The sequence below is a fragment of the Ylistrum balloti genome, unplaced genomic scaffold, assembly GCF_031769215.1.
Source record: "Ylistrum balloti isolate Yb309-2 unplaced genomic scaffold, AGI_CSIRO_Ybal_v1 Utg369730, whole genome shotgun sequence".
NCBI lineage: Eukaryota > Metazoa > Mollusca > Bivalvia > Pectinida > Pectinidae > Ylistrum > Ylistrum balloti.
Genome location: NW_026781945.1, coordinates 88,039 through 98,633, shown reverse-complemented (window position 1 = coordinate 98,633; position 10,595 = coordinate 88,039). Strand labels below are relative to the sequence as shown.

Below are 10,595 nucleotides of genomic sequence, written 5' to 3'. Positions count from 1 at the left end.
TATCAGCACCTCTGGGACATTTCATGGCAAAATTGCAGGCACGAGTGCAGTAATTTGATCGGCCAAGAGCGGGTTTCAGGAGAAAAAAACCTGACCAGTCAGATTCATATGCGACACCAAATTTCAAAGCCAATACAACATCCTGTTGTGCTACCTTAGATTCGTTTGATGTACATCAAAGGATCAAACAAGTCTTCTTGGCTTATCCAAGGAACCTACAATTTTGCCATGAAATGTGAGCGTAACCCCTGAAGAATCTATGATGTGGTAACCTGTGCTTCGTACACTAACAGTGCAAAAGACGGGAAAAGAGTCGCAGAAGCATGCTCGGAGTCGAAGAACTATACCTTTTCAGATTGTCTTCCTTTTGGTGCTTTCATATTTTCTGTGGGAGCTCGTGCCATTGAATTGGCGCTCAAATATATAACAGAAAGTCGTGCCTAAAACGCAAGTGTACACAGACTATCTTATAACGTCTCTGTGGACTCCTTGACATGTCGGAAACATCGATAAAAATAATGCTGACAGGGCATCCAAAAATGTACTGAACCTGTCGCAGACATTAAACTGCTATATACTGACCTTATATCAACAATTTTAGCATTAATGAGAGATTATTGGCTACAAATTGAGAAGCAAGAAAATATAAGGACCTGCATGTTTTCTTTAAAGGGCAAATCGGAGAGAGGAAGTTGTCCTTTCTCAGCTCATAACCAAGCTTTCTTACCCTTCTGTCAATTTCTTAAACGCGTTAAGAACCAACAGGTATTTCCAGAGCCCAGATTAAAGATATTTATTTCACTTCCGTCGAACTGGTGAAGTTGCTTAATTTCGTTCGAGAGACAGGTCATTTTGATCAAAATGTTAACTCTTATATAACTAGACATGTTGTTTTCTGTCTAATGTTTGTTTTATCGAACATAATACATGCCAAAAAGTATCGGGGCTTTCGATGGGCCGTTACCAACCAAAGGCACACAAAAATGAAACGGTCTACGACTGGATTCATAAAATCTCATATGAAATGAAAACTCGTCTTGTAGGATCCTATATTTGTATAAAAAAGCGAACTTTTCAGCTTTGTATGTATGGCGAAAAAGAGACAAAAGGTGAAATATTCCTGCACTTGTAGTATCCACGGTAAGATAGTTTTCTTTGATAATGACATCATATCCGCATGTCGTGTACGTAGAACGGAGGGGACATGTCAAGAAGTCGGCGACAAGGTACACTGTACATACATAGTACCGACAATCTAGCTGCAGTCAGGTTAAGCGCACTAACTTTGTGTTCACTTTTCTGTAGTGGAGATATTATGACAGAAGTCATCTATGTAAGTCCAATTTGCATCTTATTCATGTATCTTATTTTGGTTTTGGAAGTTTTTACATTGGCATAAAATGGTTTAGAATAATACCACAACATCCAATATACACATGTCTAAGTACACAGTCTTACTACAAATTAATCGTAATAACACATACCGGTAATTGAATTTTCGGGAAACTCATCGATTGATTGTCGGATTTCCATTGGAGCTCAGTTTCAGCGTGGCTAAATTTTACGGATATAAGTAATACATTACACTATTAAACAGCATGCTATAAGAAGATACTAGACTTGTTGTAAGGCCAGTTACACATGTACTTATATGTTTCTTCTCGTGTTTTGTTACATAAACATGAAGTGGTATCGTATTATTTGTGTGTTTACTTAGTGTTTAAATGACGCTGTAAGTGCCACATCTCTTAAAATCCAGGTACAGGTATTGTATCATTTTGATATACCTTCACTGACTTGTAGAAAACTGAGACAATGATAAATTAAACGTCTGTTCGGTCTATAATGCAAATGACTTGTACTCACTGAGTATACCAGAAAGTCTGTTTGTTACATTTTCCGCTTACAAGTAAAAATCAGCGAGTTTACTTCGTTAAACAAACATTTATATAAATGTATTTTATTCCAATATCGACTTGTTACAGTATTTAATTTAGCATATGAATGCCCTTTCTCACATAGGATTATTTCTAGTATACATCTTAAAGCATTTTTGTGAACATTTCGTCTGGCATCTCTCCTTGATTTTACTCATACGAACAACGAAATAAAACACTTTTATTTTTATCACACACTTTGGTCAGGTACGAGGGTTGAAGACGCACGTTGTCTGCCGCCGCAGTGCCATGTCTACGTTCTATAACGTCACTTACTCGACAGAGGGTCGCGTTTACAAATCTCACGATGAAATGGACACCCATGAAAGTCTTTGAAATACATTAATTGTTCAAACTTGTCTGTTTTACTTGATTGTAGTCACTATCATCATTCAAAATCATAGTATCAAAACACAAAAAAGCGGCATATGATATCTCTCAAGTGTTGTTAGGATGTTTCGTTGTAACGAACTGAGTCCACACACAATGCAATAAATAACTTTCAAATAACAGAAATTTGGACAACTGGTTGGTTTTGGCAGAGACGTATAAAACTAAGAAGTTTCGATATACGTTTAAGTTGAGAACTGCGACAAGACCTCCCCCTTAAATTGCGTACATATACATTCCATAAACAATATGTTTACTCACATCTTTTTAAATCAACTAAATGGCTTTTACGGAATTCTTCATGTTTTTTAAACTTTAAATTTTCGACAACGTCTAGTTACCATTAGATCAATCAAGTTTGTTGATACTGTTACTGCACTTCACAAGTCTAACGCCGACAACCAATCTTTTGTAAACAATTATATTTAAAATCTGTTTTTATCTAATATTTATGTGATTTCCTTTTGATTTTGCATTTTTTTCGATTTCCTCTCTAGTGAATTCAGCCTCTGAATCATTTCCGTTTCTTTGGGGTCCGGCTCTAAATTTAGAATTGCTCACTCAGTCACATAAACGTTTACATCTGCTGGATGCCTCTCAGATCAGATTTCATAGAGGAAGAAGGGAACAGTCTTTTGATGTATGTTGTCTTGTTTCTCAACCCTCAACATTCGATCACATAGCGATGTGCAAAATTTTCAATATTAAAGTGGTAAGTGGTAATTCCGAAATACTTCAACATATCATGCGATATGCCATTAGTTTGGCAACACATAACTGACCTGCTGCGGAATTCTAGACTATATAATATGCCGCTAACTTCACATGTGTATTGTGTGAAGAACATGTTTCGCTATGGAAAGAAATGGATATTAGCACAATTTCTTACGGGAGGAAATATAAAAAAATTGTGATGATGGAACAAGTTTTGTTATTAGTTGAACGATAAATTATAAATAGCCTGCCTCTCTCTGTAACTGTTGGAGTAAATTACTGTACAATATGGAGGCATATATACGGGGACAATTTTTCACCAGTTGTCCATAGATTAGTGAGTTAGGTGTGAAATGATATTTCTCCTTCATTTTTATCGATAGACTTCGTTCATCTTTCTAGAGAAGTAAACTTGTTTCTAGTATCAAAATTTTCTTTTGAAATATCATTAATACCATATTTGGTTATACAGACCATGCAGGTATATCACACGTAACTGGTAACTGTCTTACATGTCATTTCTGGCAGCTGCATTTTTAGGTTGAGACTATCAACAAATAGCGAATGGCAATGTCATGTGGGAGGAACATCACAGGTGCGACAATTCAAAGCAACTGAGATAAAGTGTTCAGTCTAAGGTCACAAGTACACCAGGACTGTTGGTGATCACTATCCTCAGACAAACTTCCCTGAGAAGGGATCAAACCACATTTGAGGTTGTATTAGTCTCACAGTCAAAATCTACCTTACCTATTGAGGTATCATGGGTCTGTTTGAGTCTTAGGACCTTGTTTGGTCCTAAGAAGGGCTGCAAATGTACACTCACTGGCTGGTTTAGCTTACTAGATAAACTTCTCCTCTTTATCATTGACTGTTTCATTGCTTCGGCAATACAAGGGTAGGCAGCCTTCAATTACATCCTGTGGATGAGATTTGTCTAATTGGTCCAGTAGTTCAGGGATTGACATATTATTGAAATGGAACTTTGTTACAAAAATAACATGCTGATGTGAAGAAAATAAGAATGACCTATTACAGAAGTATAATAATTGACCTGTCTGTAATTATTGAAATTTGAAAATTAAAATGTAACTGAAATTTTCTCCATAGAAATTCTGGTACAACATCAAGCTCATGCCTTGAAAAAAAAACTGCCGGTGTCTGTTCAGTTAGAAGAAAACTATTTTACATTCCTGCAATAAGCCCACCTGTGTCTGTTTAGTTAAAAGTTAACAATTGTCAATTTTTGCAATAAGCCCACCTGTTAAAATAAAAATGTGTCCACTCTGTAGTAAGCCCACCAGTGCTTCTCAGTTGAATAAAAAACTATCGTCCTCTTCTTCAATAAGCCCACACCTACTTTGACTCATCTATGTCTTGACCCTATGTGCTTATTACACGTTAAAGAAATAACCTCAGAAATACACAGTTTAAATTGGTTAAAAATTGCTCTCAGTTTTATTAGTTTTAATGGTTTATAGCAAAGGTTTCATGATCTTAACGGTGGTGAACAAATTGTTTATTTCTACAGTGAATGAAAGTGAGCATTCTCTAAAAATCAAAACTTGATAAGTTTCCAAACATTTTCTGCTGGTTGGTTTTCCGATTATTTGTTTTGGGTGGGTTAATGTAATTAAAGTTCTTATTCACAATCAGTAGCAGATCTGAGTGTGATGCATCACACTGGTCATTTGTCTGTTAAAGGTGACGATGAAATCATCAAAACATCACGCTCAAGCTTTTTAAATTTTTTGTCCTTTTCTTTGTAGGTGTGACCCTCATGAAAATGGCCTCTACTTCGAGGAGCAAAAACACTTCAGATGAGTGGTATGATCAGATTACCAACTGCTTGAGAGATGAAGGAAGTCTGGAAGAATTGAGAAAGAAATTTGATCAATGTAAATCAAATGAAGAACGAGTGAATTTAATATATAAACTTCAAATCACACAAGATGTTGTTCAAGCAAATTTGAATTTCAGAGAAAAATGCGAAGAAAAAGCAGTAAATCTTCGAAACCAAGGGAATGCTTTCTTCCAGAGGAAGAAATATAAACAAGCACTTGATCTCTATACCCAAAGTGTTCTCTTCTCACCTTGGAAAAGTCACAATACTACAAATGAAAATAATGGTAACCTGGATAAACCTCCAACTTTAGCTTTGGCATTTGCAAATAGATCTGCAGTTTTATTTCATATGGCAAAAGATGAACTGTGTCTAGCAGATATTGAGCTTGCATTGGAAAATGGCTACCCAAAAAACCTGCAGTACAAACTTTATGACAGGAAAGGGAAATGTTACATGCAGTTGAAGTGGGGAGAGGATGCTATTCAAGCCTTTGAGAAAGCCAAGAGTCAAATAAAGATATCTGACTTGGACGAAGACAAAATTAAAAAGATAACGGAGGAGTTAGATAGACTGATTGAAGCTTGTAGAAAAATAAAAGATGATCAACAGAAAAAAGTAATGAAAACCCAAGCAGAGTGTAACAGAAGTCATTCTGCTCTTCCGGTAATAACAAAGCTAAGCAAGAAATTTCCCAATGCCTCTACTGCTGTTACCATGGAAGAAAGTGAGGAAATGGGTCGTGGGGTATATGCAACAGATGACATAGATATTGGGGATGTCCTGGTTGTGGAGAAAGCCTATATGTCTGTGACCATGCCAGGACTCAGCATGTCAAATTGCCACCACTGCTGTGAAAAATTGTTTTCTCCATTCCCATGTCGTAACTGTGCTGGTGTTGGTTATTGTTCTCGTCAGTGTGAAATGGAATCCTGGGAAACGTATCATTACGTTGAGTGTGAACATCTTGCTGGTATTCAATCTGCTCAGCTGGGCCTTGGACATCTGTCATTTCGAATGGTTCTGAAAGCTGGATTTGAGTATTTGAAGGAACATAAGAACCAATTTGATATTGTTGGTGATTTGTTTGGATCTGGCTTCAATGAAGATGGGGTTTATGATTCCAATAATTATAATGCAGTTTACAATCTAGTAAATCATTGTGAAAAACGTACAACCACAGATCTCTTAAAACGTACAATAAATGCTGTCTATCTTGTTAAATGCTTGGAGAACTCCACTTTTGTTTCATCTACAGAAAAACGACAACAGGATTTGATGTATATAGGTGGTCACATTCTGCGTCACATCCAAATGCTTCCATGCAATGCCCATGAAGTTTCTGAATTGAAGTTGAAAAGAACTATGGTTGCTGAATCCGTCGGTGAGGAAATTGGTTCTGCTATATATGCAATGCTCAGTCTGTTCAACCATTCATGTGATCCAGATGTTGTCCGTCATTCCTATGGGGATGTTTGTATTGTAAGAGCCATCAAGAAAATTTCAAAAGGTCATGAAATTTTGGACAATTATGGAGCTGTGTATGCAGTTAGTACAAAATCTGAACGACAGAAAAAACTCTCGCAGTACCAATTCGTTTGTAATTGTCTCCCCTGTCAGAATGTATGGCCTATGTATTTCAGCATACCCAGTGAAATACCTGTCTACAAGTGTGAAAAATGTGGCGGTGCTCTCTCCAATGTCAACACCACCACAAAAACTGCTAAGTGCACTGTTTGTAAGCACTCTCAAAAACTGGCCAAGACTATTCTCACCTTGGAATGCTCGGACAAAGTTTTTCGAGCTGTCTTAGAGAAGTTTTTATCTGGAAATCAGGGACCAGAACACACACTTCATGTGTTGAATAAACATCTACAATTCCTGCAACAGAACCTTTGTTTACCGTGGCAGGACTTCAACAACTGCCAGGAGGCTATCAAACAGTGTTATGCAATGCAAGCTAACTGTCATGTAATAGATTAACCTGCTCTACAGCAAACAAACTTTGCTGTACTATGCAGGCACTGTGCCATGTCAAAAAATGTCATCATTTGCTGTGATATAAATCAGATGTTTGTGAATCACTATTGGAAAAAGTGCCTACCAGTTTGAAACATTTCTTGTTTTTGTATCAAAATTTGTCCTGAAGATTTTCATTGTGTTGACATATTTATGCTGTTATCTGTAATTATCTAAGTGAATTATTTAAAGAGATGTTGTATGTTGAAGAGTTCACTAATGCTGTCCAACTGTAAATTGATTAAGACTCTACATTGTCTTATACAATGGTTTAAAGTCTGCTAAGCTCAGTCATCAATAAGGCTTCACAATGTAGAATGAAATATTCTACAAGCATGCCTGTCAGTTTTTTGTTTTTGTTGTTTTTCCTATTTAAATAAGATGGCATATTTATATGTCATTTTTAGAAATCCAATGAAATTTCTTAATATGACATATTGGAATGTAAATGAGTATCATGATGTTTTATAGAGAAAATCTAACCTAGACATGGAATGGAGGTAAAGAAAGTAAATCAACAAGGCCAATTATTATTTGTTAAGAATGAGATCAGAATTCCAGCAGTCGAACATGTTGAAATTATACCATATCATACAGGTGTTAATTTACCGGTAGGTTAACATCAAGTCTGTTTCCTATATACCCTAAAAACTAAAAAAGATGTGGCTATTTTCTAAAATAGTAAACAAATGCAGTTTTTTTTGTTTAAGAAACTAGAGGCTTACTTTTAGAAATAGTTTCATGGAGGCCCATGCAGAGCAATTGGGGTAGAGTGTCTTTTCTGTGGACATAACCATGCTAAAGTATTATGTGGAAAGTTGAATTTGTCGAAATAAATTTGTGATTGTAGCCTGAAAATACTTTATTAATTCAATTAATGATGGGTCATGTGAGCTACATCAAATTGTTATTTTCTGTCTAATATGTGAAAGTCACAGTAATAAAATACATAAAAAGGTAAGTCATCAAATCAACAATCCTATACTAATGAATTTAGCTGTAAGCTGCTTAAAAATTAGCTATGAAATTTATATATCACATATAATATATTTTGTCCAGAATGGTAAAAGCAGAAACTGTATGATTTATGAATAATAAAAAATTGGTTGGTTTTAGAAATGGTTGTTAAAGAATTATGAAATTGGAAGCAATTTTTAACTTTATTTCAAATTTTGAAGAAGGAAATTATGTCAAAGTTGAAAACTGTACATTTGATCTTGTCCAGAAATGAAATGATTAATGATGAGTTATAGTATCATACAACACACTTAAAAATGTAATTTTATAAGTTAAATGGACAGGTTAAAAGACAGAGGAATCCTTTTGTTTACCTCTTGCTTTTTTGGATAAATCAACTGCAAAGATCATTGTTTGAACACTTTTCAAGATTGTACAGGAAATTGTCCTGAAATCATGTTTACTAGCTTTGAAGTACAATATATATTTTTTGTGGACTTCAGTTAAATTTTTCAGACATTTAGTCACGTAGCCAATTTACCTAGTTGTAATGCATTAGACAGAATTTTTCTTTATCATTCTACTCCAGTATTTGCAGAATTGTGAATTTATATGTACACTTGTATTTTAATTTTTACATCCTGGCATCATCAGATGCTATCCTATCAAGTATCCGATATCAACATTTGTAGAGTGTCTTACTACATAATGTGAAATAAATATTGATTTGTTGTGTTCATGAACATCATAGTAGCTTACTACAAGATCTTGTTACTTTATTTTACATTTGCTTGTGATAAATTCCATACTAAATGGTGCTATTGTACTTAGCACTGAAGTTTTAGCTCATCATGGTACTTGGTCCTTATATAGGTGCTTGCCATTTTAATATATGTAGGCTTTTGTATAATGAACCACTTCTGATATGTAGATTTTTCATTTCAGAATTGATTAAAAATTTCATGTTGATGATAGTATTTATTTGTATCTCATTAATTGGTGCTCTGTAAACAAGTCCTTATATGTAAGATGCCAGTTGTGAAACATTGATATTATATTAGTACACAACATACGGTTTTGATATAAAATTCTAAGCCAAAATTGATTTTTGTCTTTCATTCTAACAGTAGTCCATTTATTGTGGTTGAAATATTGTATCAAAATTGAATATTATGTTTTTTGATATGTTCCCATATGAGCATGACAAAAGATTATTGATGGTTTTAATATTCAAGTTCTTGAACAAAGTGTAAATGTGGCACAGATTACTTGCTTTTTGTCATTTATTGTACCCAGGTACTTGTAATAGGAAGATGTAATTTTTCTGAAGTGTGGTAACTTTGCACCCTGGGAAACTTATGCTGCAGTTTAATTTTTGCCCATTTTGACTTTTTGTAAATTGACAAATTAAATAGGATCTTTGAGGTGTATGGGTTTGAGACAACAAGGTTCTGTTGTATATGTTATTGAGCTTTAATGGAAGTCATTTTGATGGGAGAGCACAGACAACACTAGGATAACTTTGTCAGCGTTGTTGTGTCTTCTTCACAAAGGTATCCATTATGATTAAACCAAATTATATGAGTTTCTATATGTGAAACTCAAGCTCCTGGTACATTAAAACATACTAACTTAACATTAACTCATATTGAGATCTGAAGTTTAAGAGAATTATTTCAATTTCACACAATAACTTGCAGATGCCTTGGGTGTGTCATTCTCAAGAGCTCTACAGGTATGCTAAAAATTGTAACCATTACCCCCATTGCATGATCACTAAAGTGGAGATTTTATATTTGTTTTTTTCTTGGATCCTTTTCTCTTGTCTAATGTCGGTCTTTGTGTGATTTCAGCTGCTATGAGGATGTAAAACAACACAAATATCCAGACTTGTACATCAGTTCCTTTTGGAAAGTGTTTTGATGAAAATAATGAAACCTTTAGTATATGAAACAGAGATGTATTTAGATTACTCAATGCACTCAAGGTTTATTAGGACATATATGTAAATGGTACTATGCTTCATATTATCACGGCTTCTTCATCTGAACCCTCCTTATATAAATGTAATTCATTATAAAATATTTCATCTATATATTGTAATATGTTGTCTTGACATTGAGCTTTTTAGAGTGATAAATGTTTTTCTCCATTTTAGAATAATCTGAATTGCTGTCTCAACAAGTATACACATTTTAATGTACCCTAAAGGGAGGTAATTGATTTGTCTACCTTTACTGGTGTTGAGGATGAGACTACAGGTCACCTAACAAGCCTTGGTGAGTGGGATTCCCCTGAAGTGTCCCTAGTTGAAACCTGGATGGGGGCAGCATGTTTTTTTATTAGTTTTTCCATTACACTAGTACCAATACAGGGAAGGAATTTTGGAATAATTTTTTTTTCATTACTTCTAAAGCTGTTGTAATTTAAACTGATTTGAGTTCAGGTTTTATAATCAACAAGTTGTCATGTCTTATACCAAGGAATTTCAATGTTAGATATGTGTGCAATATATAATTTCATTTCCTTTACAATTTGTGATGGATTCAGCTTGTTGAGAATATAATAGACTGTGTTGGAGAAAGTTTACTTTGTAGACCTACATGTTTGGTGTGTTTTCATTTAATTCCTTCTTGTGTTCAAGTATTAAGAAAGATACCTTTATTTGATTTTGTTTTAACAATAAAAGATAACAGAAATGCCTAATTACTTTTGTTTTTAGTTCACCTGACGAC

At 34.6% G+C, this 10,595-nt stretch overlaps 1 protein-coding gene across 1 annotated transcript; it reads left to right on the top strand.

Moving 5' to 3' along the window:
- The first annotated feature begins 2,945 nt into the window (after window positions 1-2,945).
- On the top strand, window positions 2,946-10,566 carry LOC132565663 (SET and MYND domain-containing protein 4-like). The gene is made up of 2 exons (XM_060230359.1): window positions 2,946-3,039; window positions 4,811-10,566. The coding sequence occupies exon 2, from the start codon at window positions 4,822-4,824 to the stop codon at window positions 6,865-6,867; it is 2,046 nt and encodes a 681-aa protein (XP_060086342.1). The 5' UTR covers window positions 2,946-3,039; window positions 4,811-4,821; the 3' UTR covers window positions 6,868-10,566.
- The last annotated feature ends 29 nt before the right edge of the window (window positions 10,567-10,595 follow it).

Excerpts from the sequence above, each read along its gene's own strand:
- LOC132565663 (XM_060230359.1), top strand. The coding sequence starts at position 4,822 with ATGAAAATGGCCTCTACTTCGAGGAGCAAAAACACTTCAGATGAGTGG.